Consider the following 19,191-nt stretch of genomic DNA (forward strand, 5'->3'; position numbering starts at 1 on the left):
GGAATGTTATCTTGTTTCATCTTTGCTTCTTTCTTGTTTAGCATAGCACACATGCACTCTCTCTGTAACAGTGCTGAATGTGATTAATCTGATATGTGATAAATCTGGTTTGTTTTACCTTTACGAGCTAAGAAACTAATAAATAAATAAATAATCCATAGAGATGAAATGAACTTTAACTGGTCAGCTGTTTAAACATTAAGTTTTCATAATTTTAAGCAAAATTGGTTTTTTTTTTTCTCAAAATAATATGAATAGTATGGCCTCATTTTGCAGAGTCCTTGTTTTAAAGAAAAAAAGGAGATTGTACACACAATAAGACCCTAAACCAAGAGTTTTGTAGCATAGATAAGTTTAAAATACTTTTTACCTCTTAGTGTGGTCACTATAATGAAAAGTCAATCCAATTAACGCTTTAAAGGAAATACAGAAAATAGAAGTAGTGAAGAAAGCTGTCAGTAGAATTCATTAGCTTTCAACAGAAATGTTCTTCTTAATATCTCACACTCCCATATTCCATAATGTTCTTTCTCAATCCAGCTAATTTTGCACTTTTTAAGATTATTTCAGATTACAATCTGTGGTGGTAATGAGCTGGGATTTCTCCATTCTGTAACAATAGTACTCTTTTTTAAAATAGGTGCACATTGTTCACTTGTCAGACAACTACTTTTTCTTTTAATTAGGCCACATTGAGAATGTTCTTCCATGATAAATACTTGATTCTTTTTACATTTTTGTGTTGTTGAAATTAATATATTTAGGCTAAGATGCTTTCGTGAGTGACTTTCAAAGTTTTGTGTTCTTAATTTGGCATAAATGTGCTTTTCATTTTCCAGATATTTCCAAGCACTATAGTCAGAAAGCTGCTTTAGAACAGGAAGTTCCAACTGCCACACAGAAACTCATAACTACAAATGACTGTATTTTATCCTCTGTTGCTGCTTTAACAAATGGAGCGGGCAAGGTAATGGATATTTTTGTTTCAAACAGTGCCTTAACTTGTGCAGATTTTTAAGAAAAAAACTAAACTTAGTTGAGTGATTTAGAAAATCTCTGTGTGCCTCTGATATTAATAATCTGTAGTTGCATTGGTTATTGAGTTGTCTTCAGGCTAATGAGTTAAAAACTACTGAGTGAGTGATAAAAGATCCTGTGAAGAGGATGCTTTGTGTTAGGAAGGTCTAAGTTACATGGAGCCTGTAGCTTGTTTCAAAGTCTTGTTAAGAAGTCCAGTTTCACTAAATACTTGTCTTTTGAAAGACTGATTGCTCCAATGACTCTTTTGGTCAATTACATTCAAAAAGCCACTTCTCTTGATGTGTCTAGATGGCCTCGTTCTTTAGCAACAACTTGGATCACTTCACCACCTCGTTGAGCTATGGCCCCAAGGGAGGAGCAGAGTTCATCAGCCCTCTCTCAGCTGAGTGCATGCTGCAGTACAAGAAGAAGGCAGCTGCCTACATCAAGTCCTTGAAGAAGGTTTGTTCAGCCAGCATGCTTGCACAGGGAGAGCATGGTTCTGTTGGTGGTTGTGCCCAGGAGAATACAAACTAAGGATTTGCAGTGTTTGGAATGGAAGAGACTCCCTGAATGACAGGTTTTGGCTGAGGAAATGGACCCCTCAGTGCAGTAATGGTACTGAAAACTTCAGACAGTGTAGTTGCCCTCACAACTGAGGGTATGTGCCAATTCTGCCATTACCCATTTCCACTAATTATTTCTGTGCCAAGACTCCAAGGAGAAGAGGGTGGCTGCTTATTTATATTTTCTCCTGTATTCACCAGGAATATGAAGCAAATGAAACCATATTCTTACATTTGCAGTCACTAGATGACATAGGGGGAAAAAAAAGGAGGTTACCTGGAGAAAATGTGCTGAACCAAAGGCCTGAATGCTGTCAGATCTCCCTGTTGCCTCCACTGAAATTAAGAATTAAGTCATGATGTGCTTAGCAGTTGTTACTAAATCATTTTACTGCAATGTCTGTAAAGAGGATCTTAAGATGCCTTTGATCATTAATTAACACTTGGAGTTTTCTGAGCACTTTTTAATCAGCTGTATCTTTTGGGGCAGTATTTCTTGAGAGCTCAAACTATTTTTTCCTTCTGCCCAGTAAGCACTTGGAACATGGGTTTTTTCCCCCTTAACTAAAGTGTCGAGATTTTCATAGGTTTAAAAAGCAGTTGTTGGTTGCTGTAAAGTTGTTTATTGTAGAAGCACATCAGTCTCAAAGGCAAAGAGCCCAGATTATCAAAGTCTGTGTTAAAGCTTTATAGCACAGAGTCCCAAGCAGAGGCAGGAGCAGCAGCAGCTCCCTGCTACAGAGTCCTGAGCGGAGGCAGCAGCTCCCTGCTGTTTCTTCTGTTCTTCTTGTTCTTCTTCCATGTGTGGTGGTAGTGATGATAATCATGGTGGAAGATGCCTTTTTCACCCCAGTACCAGGGATTTTTATTTTTTATTTACCCAATGAGCTAAAAACACGAACCTAAAACATTCCTTCTAAACCTATTGGAATTCTAGTTCTATAGTATAAAAGTGGTGGTAATTCTTACACATAATTTATGCATATAGCTCTATCTATTCAGGCAAATAGTTCTATCTGTTCTATCTCCAAAATGTAAGCAATGTTCTTACTATATTTTCATTATGTTTGGGCCAAAATTTTTTAACTTTTACTGAGGCCTAAACTTTACTTTCTAGGGCTTTTTACTCTCTTAAGACACTTAAAGCATATTCTTACTTACTTAAAACTTAGACTTCTACTTCATATTTATGTGACTTAATAATATTTCTCCTCACTTAAAACTAAAGCTTACACTTCTACTTCATGTCTGTGTGGCTTAATATACTTTAATATCTCTAAAGGTTTTAATTCAATCCCTACATTCTGATCTCTCTCTGATGGACTGAGAGGGGCTTCTGTTTTACACACTCCAACACTAAAGTAAGGAAAGTAGTAAGAAAATAGCAAACATGTTCTGATCTAGTATGTAACATGTTTTAAGAGGGGTTTTTTGATTCTTTTGCAGCCTTGTGCAGATTCAGTGCCTTATGAAGAGGCTTTAGCCAATCGCAGAGTTCTCCTGAGCTCTACAGAAAGCAGGGAAGGTCTTGCACAACAGGTATTGTGGTATACATTGTACTAACATATATGTCAGTGTTTGTAAAGGTAAACTTGTATCAAAGTCTCCAATTTATGTCTGTGGTCATTTGTAGGTATATATGAATATGCTGAACCTTAGAATTAGACTGTAGATGTCTTATAGAGTTTTGAAAGTGAAACCCTTGTCAGGCTGGGTTATCTTCAGAATGCATATGTAGATAGATACAGGAGCCAGGATTATGCTATTGATATCTTCATTTGGAAATACAAGATGTCAGGTAATCTTTCATAATTAAAATAAATGCAAAATAAACACAGGAATAAGGCATACTGAAGGATTAATTTTTAACGCTGTATACTGATTTGAGTCCTCTTTTGGACTATGATGCTGATTAAGAGCAGTTAGAGTAATAGATTAGTGTTTCTGTCTTCCAGTATGCATATATATATCATTTTTTTCTGGAAGGTGAAACAAGGTGGGTAACATGGTATTTAAAAGCCCTACACAGTTTCATATTTTTAAGCCTTACACATTCATATCCATTGCTTCATGTGAATGAGAATAACTTATTGGCACTTCTTTATTAACTTGTATCATCAGCCTTATTGTTCTTGAACTGTTACAGAAGCATATATTTTGATGATTTTTTTTTTTTTGTAGTTGCCAGTTAGTAGGAGGGAAATGAATTTCAGCAGAAATGTGCAGTGATTGAATGTGTTCTGTTACACAGTTGTTTTCTTGCCTGGACAAAGTGGGTGGCTCTGTCTGTGTGAGGTGGGACAGTTGGAAGGGGACAGTTTGTCTTTCTAGCATAGAAAAAGATAGTGATAGTGTCAGGTACACATCTTTCAAGTTTTTATAAATTTCTTCCCTGCTTTGGTTTTTCATCTAGTACAATGTTGCCAGTTTTATGAGCTGTTCATGCTTCAAATTAATTAAATAATGTGGCCATTTTGGACAAAGAACCGCAGCTAAACACACAGCTCAAAACAGTGGTTGTTTACCTGCTGCACTTTGTTAGCTCACTTATGTAAGGGCTTGAAATAATACTGTCCTCAAACATTTCCTGTGTGTGGTTTTTCTCCTCCCTGGGTTCAATAACCTGGACTGTAAACTTTCCCTCCTAAAGGTCCAGCAGAGTTTGGAGAAAATTGCAAAACTTGAACAAGAAAAAGAACATTGGATGTTGGAGGCCCAGCTAGCTAAAATAAAGCTAGAGAAAGAAAACCAAAAACTGAAGAACTCTCTTAGTGGACATATAACTGAATCTATCCAGGAGCATTCAGTTTTGCCAAATATAGCAGAACAAAAGAAGGAAACCACAGAAAAGAGTCTGAGGGAACCTATTAAGAGCACTAGTCTGGTAAGTGACCTTTCCCTTCAATAGAGAAAAATCCACATTCTTTAGTATCAGTGCTGTTTGATCAGTGGAACAGTGAAAATGAAAGCCTTTGGACTGTATTGAAAAGCATTCACTCTTGGGGGTCCTTGTATTTGCAAAGCTGCTTGCACATTCTTTCTGCAGAATTTGGCACTTCTTGGATTTTGAGAGTTTGTTCACTGTCTTTAGTTTTGTGAAGATATTTTTGTAGTTCTGTACTTGTGTAACTGAGGGGAAAATAACAGGTGCTTAATCTCCTGATTGTCTGCAGTTAAAAAACCTTGCAAGTGGTGTGTATCTCAGGTTGGGCCTGTGTTTCCAATACTTTTGTTCATCTCTAGGTATGTTAAAACAAATGCAAGTAGGTAGGTAGTGTTTGTAAATGGGTTTGAAGACTCATTAGGGTCAGTTTGGGTTCAGCAATTGCTTTTGGATGTAGCATGCATTCTTTCCTTGCTCTTCTGTGTTGGTAAATGGCTTTTTCCTGTTTACTACACATATTTAAAATGAATTGGCCTTTCCCCTAAATTCCACTTCAGAAGTGGCATAGTGGTATTAAAAGGAATGTCATCTGTAAGAAATAATAAATCTACTCAGCATTCAATAGAATTCTCTCTTTTTTTGTTTGGTTTGGGGGCTTTTTGTTTGTTGTTGGGTTTTTTTGTTGTTGTTGTTTTTTGGTTTTTTTGGTTTTTTTTGCTTTTTTTTCTTCCACTTTCCTGCTTCAAGATAAAAATAACCAGTGGATTGCTTCGAAATTCCCAGTTTTGAAATAAACCAGCTTCTTAAGTTTTTGATCCTCTATTTGATTCCTTAGGAATTTGAGGAGAATGTTACTCACAAGCCAACATATTGTATAAATATTTCCCATAAACATAAATCTCTAGTCTTGTTGAGATCAAGGGGGAAAAAGCCCTTTTGATTCTTTATGAACAAAACCTTTCATGAAACCAGGTATTGGCTTACACTGCTCCTGTAGAGTTTTGTCAATGCTTACTAGTCAGAGGGAAAGGAAGGCATTTGGAAGGTATTCAAGAAATCCAGGCTGACTTTCCTTCCTCTTAAACAGGACAAGTAATGTTTTAGTGTGCTGTGAATTAGTTTCGTATGATCAAGCAGTTGCATAACCATACAAGCTCAGCTGCATCTTGTTTCTTTTATTGCCTTTTCCCTGTGTACCTCATAGGACAGGAGATATATTTTTGAGAGTTGATGTCAGGTTTAATTCTGTTCAAGGCACTCATGTAACCACTCTTGTTTATGTTACAGGTGGAAGTACTTAAATTTAATTTCAAGAACAGTTTCAAGATTGTTTAAATTCAAAGTCTTTCTATGACTGAAACCAAAATACAGCTATGATACCTATTTTTTTGCAGTTCTCACTAAGTGTATTTTCTTCCTTGTTCTAGATTGGAATGTTGACTGTAACTACTGATAATGAAAAGGTAATCTGTTTTAAACATTATTAAAGTCCATCTGTTAAATACTTCAATTCTGATTCTGCTAAACTTACTGCACAGGTCTAATTACCAAAAATACACAAGTTGACCGTGTAGTCTTTATATACTAAATGGTCAAATTTCTGAAACCATGTGTTCCTTAATTTTCTTCTTCTGTTAGTGAACTGTTATTTGGCCCATGTAAGCATTTTGGAGCAATGTGAACTGGAGTCAGGGTCTGCTCTCTGTAATTTGAGGAAGGCACTGGTCTGTCTGTGCCTCACTAGCTCAAACTGCATCCCAAGCCTCAATTCTTAACCTTTGAGGAGGGGCTCAAGCTGCATAAAAGACTCTGGCTGCAGTGCCTGGGGAACAAAGCAGAGGTCACACTGAAACAAGCCTTGGGCCAGCCCTAGGACTAAATGTCAGCTCTTTATTTAGCCCTGCTATAATGTAACACTTGTTCCAGCGGGAACTTCGGAGAGTAAGATTTACAACTTTCCCTTTTCTGATTTCACAGAGCTGATGCATAGTTTAGTTCACTCCTCCTTGTCTTCTGAAAGTGTGATTAAAAAGGGGTAGGGGGCTAGATGATAACTGGTAAAAGTTCTTAAAGGCTTCTGCACAGTGCTGAACTGGAAGATAATGGCAATTCATGTAAAAACTGACTCCAGTGAGTTAGTCTGTGAACTACCGAGTTGTTGGGCTTTTTTATTTTTTATTTTCTTTTTAAATTTCTAATGTCTTCTGGAACATGCAGCATTAGTAATAGTTATGACTTTTGTATGCTTCTGAAATACAATTAGGTGAAGGAATTCTTCCTTGTTGGGAAGAGACAGTAGGTTTTCATGGAGGTGAAACCTGTTCACTTCTGCAGTGGATTTTCGTGTTCATCAGACACTTGATGTATTAAAGCATTTAAATTCTTACCTCTTCAGTCAGTTATTTGTCCTGTAAGGAAGCCTGATATGAAGATTCCCCATCAGGGTGACAAATTGCAGTGTGGCCTGCTGTAATTTGTCTGTTGTGTTTGGGGAATTTGATACCTTTTGATAGAGCAGCCAGGGCTCAGAAGGAAAGAAGAAAAAAGTCTGTATAGAGGCAATGTTATAATTCAGGTATTCAGTCTACTAAACATAAATGTTGTCTTCTTAAATTTTTCTTTGCCAGGCTCCAGATGTTGAGTCTCGTGAAGACCTGATAAAAACTCACTACATGGCCAGGATAGCAGAGCTGACCTCTCACCTGCAGCTTGCTGATAGCAAATCAGTGCACTTCCATGCTGAGGTGAGCATGCAGGCAATGACAGTAAATCCCTTTTTGAACTTCCACAGGCAAGTGCTATGACAGTGAGTTTCAATATATTGAGCATAATGTTTTATAAAAATCTGTTCTGGAGTATTTTTTGACTGTGGTCTAGCATGCATAAAAGCAGATACTGTAAAAGGACTTTTTATGTTTAATAAATCCTTTGGTAGCCTTGTCTTGGCTGTATTAAGAAGTATAATGTGTGTCATGTATAGGTTTGTTCACATAAGCTTAAGCAGCTGGCTTTAGTTACCAGGGAAGTTTTGACTTAATTTTATAGTCATGCTGATGTCATTCAAAAATATTTGAGTGTATTATGAAGCGATGGAAACAGCTCTCCTGAGAAAATTGGCTGTTAGGCATAAGTTATGCTTCAAGAATGAACAAGATGATTCATTGTATCTATGGTTTCCTTTTCATTTCAAGTCATGAGGGAACTTTTCTTGAACGTAGTGGCTGTTTTGATTTGTGTAATAAATGATGTGGAATACACCAAAGCTCCAGGTTAACAGAGAAAAGCCTCTTAAATATATTTTTTTAATGGAAGATGACATAGTAGGGAGGAACCATCTTTTCTGTGGTATTTGAGCCTTGTATGAAGTGAGTTGTTTGTATTGCTTTTTACTTATGAAAACTTCTGTGGCAGTTATGTGAAAAATACAATATTTAGAGGATTGGCAATATGGTAGCTCTGTAAAATGAAACCTTTAATGCTAACCATTCTATTACCTCTGCATTTAAAAATGTGCACAAGCTCTGACTGAGTTTCTTGAATTCCAAGTATCACAGAAAGATGGAAAAGTCCAAAGCAGCCACTTAAGGATGCCACAGGGCAATACTCTGGAACTGACTTTTGTCTCTTGTACCCTCCCTATCCTGTCCCTGGCAGTGTCGAGCACTTGCCAAAAGACTTTCTCTGGCAGAGAAGTCCAAGGAATCGCTCACAGAAGAGCTGAAGCTCTCCAGTCAAAACATCACCAGATTACAGGCAAGTAAATTGTTCTGTAATGTAATAGATGCATTTTGTAAGGAGAAGTTGGAGAAGAAAAATTATAACCATCTAGCCTGGCCATGCCATTATTAGGCCCTGAGTTGTGGAATATAAAAAGTCTAGTGGTAGGTAGAGAAGAGCCTTAATACACTTGAAATTCTAGGTATAAAGTTGAAGTGAAACATGCTTCTAAGAAAAGGTTATAGTGGCCAAACCTGTGTATTTTAGCACATTTGATGTCAAGGATTTTCATGAAAACTAGAGTTGTAATGTCCAGAGAGGGGGTGGTTGTGTGATTTGATTTCAGATGATACAGGGAATTCTTAATCCTTTCTTGCACCTGGATCTGAAAGTTTAAAAAATGCCAGGTTGATTTGAATTTTTTTAATATAGATACCTTAATACTAAGCAAAGATAGTTTTGGGGTAATCTTTAAGAAGCTGTTGTTAGCAAAAATCAACTCTTACATCATCCTGTGAGTGTCCTGTCCATTTGTCCTTCTCCTCCACACAGCTGAGGAAGGAGCCAGTAGTACAATAAAGTATAAATAAATACACAGTTCATTAATTCCTTTGTGTTTTCTTCACACTTAGTTCATATCATTATTGCTCATCTGTCTGTGATGCTCCATACAGGAGCTCAATTGCAAAATTGCTCCATACAGGCCATGAAGATGTTAGAAGCTTTGAACTGTTGTGCCTATGAACAATTCTTTTTAAACACTTTTTTGATTTGTCCCTTTAAGAAATTCCACAATTGATGTTGAACTTGGCCCGAGATGTTAATTCCCAACTGCAGGTCCAGCAGAGAGCATCTCTTGATCCCATTGAGTCAAGAAATTCTTTGCATACTCAAGACAACTCCTCAGTTGCTTGTGTTCCAGCTTGCTGCTCTTCAAGGACATGTCAGAGTAGTTGAAATCCCTTCTGAGGATCAGGGTCTGTGGATGGGAGGTTTTTATCTGCTTGCAGCAGATGTCTGTCATGTCACCCTGTTGTCCTCCTACTTAGAAGATTTAATAGTCTTCAAGCCACCTCTTCACACAGAGCATGATTTCTTGCCTTCTGTCCTTCCCAAAGTGTGTGTATCCCTTCATTGCTGTGTTCTAGTCATGCACACTATCCCCCATGTCTCTAATCTCAGACAGATCATAGCTCTCTCTAGCTGCTTGTGGAGTGGGGATTCCTTCAGCTTTCAATGCCATGTGTGTTCTTGTGCAGGCCACACTTTAACCCTGTAAACATTACTTGTTTCCTGGCTGGAAGCAATGGTGGAAAACTTAGCTGTTATTCTTTTATGTAAGCCATAAAAAATGGGGGAGAAATCTAAAGGAAACAACACAAAAATGAAGGGAACAAACCATGCTTCAGACTTCAGGTAAAAGAAAAGTAGCTGTTGACTTCCTTTCTTAAAACAGGGCTTTTTTTTTTTTAGCTGAATGGCACACACTTAGCATCAGAAGTGGAGGTGGAAGCGTGCTGCTTTGCCAGGTATCACTAATACTGAGCCAGGACCTCTGGTTATTTTATTTTTCTCTTAGGATGAATTGATGACAACAAAGAGGAGCTACGAGGACCAGTTAAGCATGATGAGTGACCATCTGTGCAGTATGAATGAAACCTTGACTAAGCAAAGGGAAGAGATTGACACACTAAAGATGACCAGTAAGGTGAGCTGGCAGTGCTGGCACAGGACCCTGGCTGCAGCTGGGGGTGTGAGTGTCACATTTGGTGTTCCTGCAGCACTGTCCTTGCACAAACCACTTCACAAGCTCTGATTCTTACTCTGAGCCAGTTGGAAAGAAAACTCCAAACTTGCTCCTTCAAGTTTCAGTGATGGAAAAATTCTTGCAAAACATTCATGTGGGAAAGAACAAGCTCTTCATGTCACTGCTTCACATTAGGTTCTCCAAGTGTACCCTCTGATGGCAGATCACACAATTTTTTTGTTTAAATGTGGTGAAAATGGAACTATTTGTAAATCCAGCTGGTGAGGCTGGATGGTTATGATTAAGTTCTGGGTAGAAGTGTCCCTTCTGCAATCCTTTTGGTTGCAGCATACTCTGTCCTTGGCAGCTGGTTTCTTTCTCTGTTTTATTTCCATATTCCAGCTCGTCTGTCCCTCCTGTAGGAATGAAAAATTTGCCACTTGTATTCTTCTGTGAGCTTGAAATGCACACTTAAATTCTTTACAGGAAAGGAGTCTGCCCACTTGTCAGAAACAGATTTTTAACTTACCTAATGATGAAAAATACAAAAGTCTGCTTTTTTGAGCAACCAGTGATTAAACCATGGTATAGCCTATTCTGATGCTTCTAGGGAGGAACAGATGTTGTGAAAGTCTTTGCCCTTAGCTTGTCTAACTGTGAAACAATTAAATTATCATTATTCTCCTTAATTGTGGGATGCATGGAAGCAGGTGTCACTGAAGGATTAAAAAAATAAAAATAATTTAAAAATCCCTGTTCTGATTAAAGATCCTGTGATGGTGTTTTTCGTTTTTTAGAGTAAACTCTTCCCCCTGCCTTTCTTCAGATTTCTGAGTGTTTTATCTTGGCATTGTATTTTTTAAAATTACTCTGTGGTGTATAAGCCCTTGTGTTTCCAGAAGGAAGCTCTTGGCTGCATTCTGACCACAGCACTTAATGTTTTTATAAAATGTTTTTTGAGATTTCTCACTTGCCATACTTCTAAGAGTTGAATTGGTACTCTGTCTGTGAGGACCTCAGAATCTCACAGCAGAAGCCACACAGGTTTTCAAATGTTACCAAATGTAGAAGGGGATGCAGTTGAAATCCAAATTATGCAGTTAAAGCCCTTATCACTTGGAGAGAGTTGTTGGTTAGATTCAAAACAAATGTTATCTTCAGGAAATAGGAAGACTGAGAATTGCCAGGAAGTAACTATTGCACAAAACTTTATTTTAAGCTCCCTAATTCCTTTGTGGAATTACTGCAGGTCAAATGTGAGTTGGCTGGCTGTGGAACAAGCTCTGTTCTGAACTAGGAATAATCTGTACAACCTGAATTCAAATAAAATTTATTTTATAAAAAAAACCCAGTAAGGTGGGGGATTGATTTTTAATTTGATGCATTTATTGTATAAGAAGTTGTTTGGAATACCGCCTGAAGGTGGATTATAATTTGACTTACCTTCACTGCCCTTACAATATTAGTGGTAATTAATACAATTGAGTGTCTTGGGATGTCCCTCAAATGTCTTTCACAAGTTTCAGTTGTAGTAAGGAACTCTTGTGGTTATTTGAGATATCTGGTACTTGCCTCTGCTGTGCTTACAGAACTAGAGGAATTTTCAGAGCTAATGGTTATAATCAGTCAAAAATTAGAAGTCTGTGAACTGTTCGTTTTCAGTCTGACTGTACCTTATTTGCTGTAGGCATAAATTATCAGACATCAGATCTTGTATGTTGCATGTCTAGATTTCCTTACCTGAATGATAACATTCTATCTGCTTGTTTCTTCTTGCAGGGAAATTCTAAAAAGAACAAAAATCGATAGTTTACAGCTGAGTCTTTGGAAGCTGCCCAGGATGCAGATAGTGACCATTCATTATCCAGTTCCTGTTTGTTCCAGGAAGCAGAGGCTGATATTGGGTCTAGTAAAAACTGAATTGGTGCTGTAAATGGCTTTAAAATATTTAGAACTTGTAACAGATAAAACAGAACTTAATGTTGGCTCTAAACCAGGAAATACACATTCTGTGGATAATTTATATAGTAATTACCTTCAGTTTTTACTGTGCACTTTTTAAAACCAGGTTTTGATTTCATGTAACAACTTCAGATTTTGTATATTTTCAAATATGTTTCTGCATTAACAAATTTGGATTGGTGCAGTAGGTGTCTATTTTTGAGTTCTACATTTAATGGTCAGCACATGTACATTCCATTACTTGTTAATAACAGTGTAAAAATGAGTTTGGAGCCTTTTTTTGGCCATGCAAGCTGTGCAGTTACTGTAAATGTATTACTCCTGTTCTCAGCCCTCTAGAATTAATTGGAATTGTGGCTTGAAATGATTTTTACAAATTCACCAAGTAAATGGGATCATTGTTAGACTGCAACGGTGGAAACCTTTCCTGCTTGTATTTGGCACTTTGGATTTGGAGGTAAAGAGCACAAATAGCTGAATTGGGCTACTTCAATGAAATTGCTTTAAGCCATTTCTATAACATTTTGTTTACACATGTATGTATATATATATATTGGTTAAAATAGCTGTTTAAGGCTAGAGGAAACTGTGATTGTCATTTGCCCCAAAAGAGTGAAACAATGTGTGTAGAATAGATCAGCTTACTGTGCTCTCTTACAGTAAAGAAGAAAATGAAATATGTAGAAGATTTAAATACTGAATTTGCAAAAGGTCTTCATGGAATTAAGTTGTGATGGATTCACTGTGGGGATGCACATGGCTTTTCCTGTGTTCAGAAGTATGAACTTTAGGCCTCTCCTAAGTTTTTTTTTTTTTTTTTTTTAATTTTTTTTTCAAGTGGAATTTTAATATAACAAGTTTTCACGGCATTGATTTGTTGTTGGGGGTGGGGTTTGTTGGTTTTGAGTTTGGTTTGGTTTTTGTTTGGTTGGTTTTTTGGTTGTGTTTTTTTAGGGGGTTTTATTTTGTTGTTTGTTTGGTTTTTTTGTTTTTTTGTTTTTTTGTTTTTTTTTTTAATCAGATGCTGTGCTGCTTCACATTTTCCACACCAATCTTCTGTTCCATAATTTCCATGATGGCACTTATTTGTCCCACAGGGGTTTACTCTGATATCAGATGTGTTGAAATGTATTATCAGTATGTAATAATAAAACCAACCACATGAAGCCAGCTTGAGTTTTTCCTTATTTCTGGCTGTAGAGTGTGACATTGTGGTGGGGTGTTCCAGCTGTTGCTGATGGTGTTGCACCAGTCTAGATGCTCTCAGTGCTTCTCTTTGTTCTGATAGTTTTTCCTTTCAGGAATGCAAAATAGAAGTGGTTGTGAAAGGGAGAGGAAATGGGGAGAGCCTGCAGGGTGTCTTATTGATGTTGAATTAAAAACTATGTGCTGGTGCTAATGAGGGTTGGGAAGTGTTGACTTTCTCTCCAGCCATTTCATGGAAGCAGATACAGCTTCAACTGTTTCATTTAGGGTTGGGAGCTAATTGCTTTCTTCCAATTCTTTTGAAGCTGCCTTTTCTGAGAACTTTCATCTTGCACTGAAGGTACTAATCCAGTTATTTTAATTCTCTGAATCAAATTGCTGAACTGATACTGTTGCTGATACTACTTTTCATAGGTTGCTGCATTTACAAAAGGGTTTTGCTTAAGCCATTTTTACACACTGAATAAAAATAGTATATATTTAGAAATTGCATTTAAAAATCAAATGCATGGTCAGAGTATACCCCAGTATCCAAGCTGAAATTCATGTAGAATGTATAGGCATTTATGTACAATTCCAATGTACATCAGTTTATCAGGATTTTTTCTTTGCAGTCTTATTTGGGCATATATCTGGGTGTCCCCCTCACCAAGCAATAACCATGCTCAAAAAGAGACAATTCTGGTCACTTAAGCTACTTTCAGTTTTTCAGGGAAATTTTTTGAGTAAGTTCTAGATAACTGTAAACTATCAATACCCAAAAATAAAATCTGGCAAAAGAAATTTTAAATCAGTGTTTTGGTACTGCTTGTAATAGTGTTGTAAGGGGGCACATGATATTGGATTTAACTCTGTGGCATTAGAAATTGAATCAAGTGGAAATACCAACTCTTTGTGCTTATTATCTGCTAACCAGGTGCTGCTGAATCTTTCTCAATATCTCAAATGCTGTTAAATGTCTAAATGCTTACTGCACAAGGCTTTGCTATTAAAAAACTGAAGACTTATTTCAACATTGCAGCCAAAAATCTTTGAGGCAAAGTTTTCCATAAAAATGATTTTGAACTAATTTGTTTACAATGGTTTATGCAGAGTATCATAGAATGTGCAGAATCTGGACAAGCAAATTTTACTAATACAATTATTCTTCAAAAATAATTCTTCAAAAATGTGCAGTGTGAATGTTTGCCTTCTAGGTGGTTAATTGGGGATACTAGTGAGAAAGTGTTGTAAAGTGTAACAACCTTTAGCACAATACAGTGTAAAACCAGGGTTAAAGAAAAGTCCTAATGTCAGTTACCTTTTTGATGACAGTTCACTATGACACAAATTTTTAAAGCATTTTTGAGTGCTTAATTAGTTTCTCCATAATGTCAGGTGCCTCATGAATAATCTCTCACTCTCAGGTTAAGTGGCTAATTCAGAAAACAGCACTATTTTAATGGTTTTAATTGGATTAAAAAAAAAATATATATATTCCTGAGCTTTGTTCTAAAGTTACACTAACACATTCAAGGCTTTCAAAATGTTCAGCTGTCCTAGATTTCTGAAAGCTCATCTCCAGTAAATATTCTGTGCATTCAAAATAAATACTTGTTGTAATCAGGCATTAATTTAACTTCAAGATTGCCCTCTTAGGAACCACTGCCTCATTAGTTTGAAACTGCCCAAGGAGCACCAAAGCCATTGTCTGTTTTAAAAGGCCCTAAACTCCTGGAGGTCAGAGGTTTCCCTGCCTGAAAGCTCAACTTCCAAAACAGGAATCTTAGGCTGTCCTCATAAGCTGTGCAAGGGTGCATCCCATTGCTGTTTGAACAATGATTATTTTTAATTGCTGCATCTACAATTTAAACAGCAGCCAGCTGAAGTGTTGGTTTAAAGTTGGTGGTGTTGGTCTCTTGTTGGTGTCTCTTGTTAATCCCTTCATTCTGAACCAGTTCAACATTTCATGGCATGATGGGTGTAAAATGCATTCTCAATGGGTGTAAATATCCAGGCTGGAACAGTTTGTTTTCCTCCCTTTGGCTGTTTATGTGGTTATTTTCCCTTTTCCCCAAGCCACCTTCATTTCTAATTTGTATTTATAATCCTGCTGCTTCACCTGCCCTACCTTTCCTCACTGGCAGATGAAGTTTTGGTGTGAAGGGCTTTGGTCCAGCATCTTTCCTGGATGCTGACTTCACTGTTGAACACTGCTCCTATGGCTCCAAAAAACAGGTTTGCTCTGCCATGCAAGGCATCAATTGCAAACAGGAAAGAAAATCAACTTTGTATCCACAGCGTGCCTATCAGGAGAAGAAGTTATTTACTGGCTTGGCTGAGCAGTATCAAGGCTGTGGGGTTTTTTTTATTAGTGTAAATCCAATGATATATTAAACTTTGGAGAACCATCTGGCCCTGTAAATTGGGCAAACCTGTTGTTTAATACAGTCTGTATGTAAGGTAATTTGAGAGCACTATCTTAGCAACAGCAGGGTCATAATAAAAACAAAGCTTAGTGCAGTAAAAACTTGTAATTGCTGCCAGAGGTCTGATTACTTCCTCCCATGAAGGCTGGATGCTGCTCTAAGAATGCTTGTTCTGTGGCATTTTCTGCCTCTGTCACTACCTGCAGTATTGCTCAGCTCTGACTTCAAACCACATTTCTTTAGAAGAGGCCATTTTTGCTCAAATTCCTGAATATTTCTTTTAATCACTTCCTTTAAGTGCAGTTGTGCCTGCAGTGCTGCCAGCTTGGTTACAGAGGGGGACAGGGAAGAGTTTTGGGGACCTTTGTAAAGCAGGGCTGTGAACTGCAGCACATGGAAACTTGCCTGGGCCAGTTCTCATTGTCTGCCTCTGCTGTGTGTGTAGGCAGCTTTAGACACATCAGGGCTTGTTCAGGATCACCCAGCTCCTTGCTGCAATAAAACAAGTGTGAGTCTCCTTGGGCTTAATTTTCAGGGCAAGACACCCCACTAACAGCCCTGAAAGAACTCTGGTTATGAACTTCTTCCATGGAAATTGCAGAGATAGCATAATAGTAGAAAGCATAATTTATCTGTTTTAGCACTGATTCACCCTGTGAGTCCAAAACTTTCTAAGCTGATGAGGTCTTAACTAATGAAGAAGCCTTTGTGCTGTTGCAGGCCTGGTGTCAAAATTGTAGTTATGGTCTCCCATAAACAACATGGCTTTGTCCTGTGAAGAGTTAAACCCACAAAGCTTAAGAGTCCAGGTAATTTCCAGTTATTTTAGGCACTAGGGATCCTTTCATGAATTGGCTTGGCATCTAGTCAATGGTGGTCTGTAGCTTCCTGCAGGCTCTGTCTCTATAAAGTCCTTTGCTTCTGAAATGAGTGTTACATCACCTTACATCACCCTTTCTGCCCCAGACAGAGCCTTCATCCTTGCCTGCTCTCCCTTAAAGCTTCAAGTTTATTTTCTGCCAGATTTAAAAGTCTTCAGTTTGTGCTTGAATAGTAAATGCAGAACACTGTATCCAAGAAGGATTATTTCAATGAAGTTATGAGCTTGAAAAGGTCTGAGCTGAGAATTTCAGTGCAGTTTCATTAACTCCAGCCTTTGACATAGGGAACAGCTGTAATCCTGGAACTGGTGCTGCACCTTATCCTTTGTGATTTTCAAGCTGTCAGTAGCATGTGCAGGGTTGGACAGAAAATACGAACCTGGAGAGGGGACAATCAACTTGACCAAAAGTTTCTTTTGAAGTCTGGAAAGTCTGGTTTATTTTTAGTCCAAACAAGCAGGCCAGAGCAAGTTTCCCTTAGACTACTGATCTAGCCTATGAGATCAGGAATATTTGAAGCTAGCAAGGACACAATTTCTCACAAAAACGACATTAATATGCTAAATTTCTATAACTAATTTCTATGTAATAAGTATACATCATTTATATAGTGAATATACTAAGCTTGTAAGTTTTTAATAGCAATTGTACTCAGAGAAAGATGGATTTGTTTAATGCAAGGAGAATTTGATTTTTCAAAGCAAAATTTTAGTTAAGATGGACTTTTGCAAAAGTTTCTTGCTAAAATAAAAGGAAAGCACTAGAGGAAAGAGTTAAAATAAGTCTAGAAACAAGTGCTTTTCTGTCTCCACTTACAAATATTTGGTTCTAGCCAGATATGAACTGGCAGGTTTCACTTTTGATAAAATAGTCACAGATGGTAAACATTTTGTTAACAGGCAATATGCTGCAAATCATGTTAAGATCAATTTAAATATAGTCAGCAATGTAAACTGAATTTGTTAGTGTTGTAAAATGTTGAGTGAGTTTTAAAACTGCCTCTAGCAACATATAATACTGTATCTTTCTGTGAAATGCTCTTCAAATTGTATTTACAATAGAAATAACTTTTAATTGTTCTAATTTTTCTGCATATACTGTTCATCAAAGTAAAATATTTAATAATATATGTTTATATAATATATAATATATAATATATAATATATAATATATAATATATAATATATAATATATAATATATAATATATAATATATAATATATATTAAGGAATCTTAAATCTTAGTATCAGGTTTTTTCTCTGATGCTTGAGTTTATATTGCACTGAATTATTTTGGAAGAGAAAATGAGAGCAGAATTTACTGGAGAAGAATAATCTTGTCTTGAAAACATATACACCTGTTTCAGCAAAGGAAAATCAGATTTTTTTTTTTTCAAGGAGATATGAGAAATTAATACCCTTGAATACTTCAAAACCATTGGGAAGAGCTAACGTGGAAGCTAAACAGGAAAAAAAGTTTCATTGAATGTTGTGCAGGAGTATATGAGAGTTTGAAGGACTCATTTTAGAGTATATAGAATATGTAGAATATATAGAATATATAGTATATAGAAAAATATTAGAAATTATTTCCAGTTCTTGGCATTTATGCAAAAGAGGAGGTATTGATCCACTTATTCCCTCTGCTAAGGGACTGAGTGTGTCCTGGGAAAAGGCAGAAGACTGTATTGTTTATGGAAGATACAATTTTTAATAGAAATACAATTTTGACACCAGGCCTGGATTTCAAGGGCAGAAGACTTGCAGGGATGGAATTCCCAAGGGAAGAGGCTGGGATGCTGTTCTGGCACTTCCAGGGCTGCCATGCTGGGATGAGGGAGGTAGGTGGAGAGGAAAATGTGACAATTCACTGGCTTGCAAGTAACTGGCTAAATTATGGTGAAAAAAATTCCCTGCTAAATTTGGCTCTGGATTTTTTAAAAATCAGGGTAATAAACACACAACTTTTCAATCCATGAATGACCATGTTCCTCCCAGTGCCTTTTGCAAAATGGTGTTAAGCTTACAGAAGAATTTATTTGTAGGGAAAACTGTACTGAACACTCCTATTGCAAATGCAGACAGAGCCTGAATAGTATTTTCCATGCATTAAACAGAGGTAGGATTGCTTCTTTTTCACAGAAAACTTTACAGGGGAGATTACTGGGACAAAATAAACCAGTTTGGAGGAGGTCCTTCCTTATTAAAATACAAGGGAAATTTCAGCCACTGGAAAGCAGTGGAGCTGAAATGGATGTATAATGCTTGACAAAGAATTTTGGATGGATTACACAAGAAACTGGAGCTCTGAGTGGGCTGTCCCTGCTACTTGAGAGCCTTTCAGCAGGGCCAGTTGGGTGTCTGCAATCCCTGGCAGCTCTGCTCCCTGTCCCTGGGAATGCTCTGGAGGGTTTTATGGATGGTTTCCCCTCTTCATGCTCCACATTCTGTCTGTGTGTTCTGGCCTTTCTGGAGCAGTCTGTGCACCCTGGTGGGTGTGTGCAGAGGGGAATGGACGAGAAGGACTTTCTGTCACTTTAAGGTAACACAGCTGTACAATCCTGCAGGTTATCCTGGTATTTCTTGTGATAATTGATAAAAGGTTCGCATTAATCATAAAAGTATTGGGGTTTGTATAAACCAAAATACATAGGTCTGAAATGAAGCATGACACTAAAGAAAGGAAAGTATATGATTAAATAATTTTGTTTTAAATCCCCCTGTTAAGAATATTATGTTTCTCAATAAACAAGGCTTTCACACAGCCCAACAGATTCTGCAAAATCAGGTTTCCTGCCTTT

General features: G+C 37.2%; 1 protein-coding gene across 2 annotated transcripts in view; it reads left to right on the forward strand.

Annotated features, from left to right (window-relative positions):
* The window catches only part of PPP1R21 (protein phosphatase 1 regulatory subunit 21), a 32,510-nt gene extending 19,427 nt beyond the window's left edge, over positions 1-13,083 (forward strand). For both annotated transcript variants that reach the window (XM_056487839.1, XM_056487840.1), the window contains exons 14-22: positions 840-967; positions 1,330-1,482; positions 3,033-3,125; positions 4,237-4,470; positions 5,898-5,933; positions 7,098-7,214; positions 8,125-8,223; positions 9,767-9,895; positions 11,714-13,083. In XM_056487839.1, the coding sequence (XP_056343814.1) occupies positions 840-967; positions 1,330-1,482; positions 3,033-3,125; positions 4,237-4,470; positions 5,898-5,933; positions 7,098-7,214; positions 8,125-8,223; positions 9,767-9,895; positions 11,714-11,743 (1,019 nt within the window). In that variant the 3' untranslated portion in view covers positions 11,744-13,083. The remainder of the gene's footprint in view (positions 1-839; positions 968-1,329; positions 1,483-3,032; positions 3,126-4,236; positions 4,471-5,897; positions 5,934-7,097; positions 7,215-8,124; positions 8,224-9,766; positions 9,896-11,713) is intronic.
* Positions 13,084-19,191: the final 6,108 nt, after the last annotated feature.

Source organism: Oenanthe melanoleuca, chromosome 3, assembly GCF_029582105.1.
Source record: "Oenanthe melanoleuca isolate GR-GAL-2019-014 chromosome 3, OMel1.0, whole genome shotgun sequence".
In the NCBI taxonomy this organism is placed as follows: Eukaryota; Metazoa; Chordata; class Aves; order Passeriformes; family Muscicapidae; genus Oenanthe; species Oenanthe melanoleuca.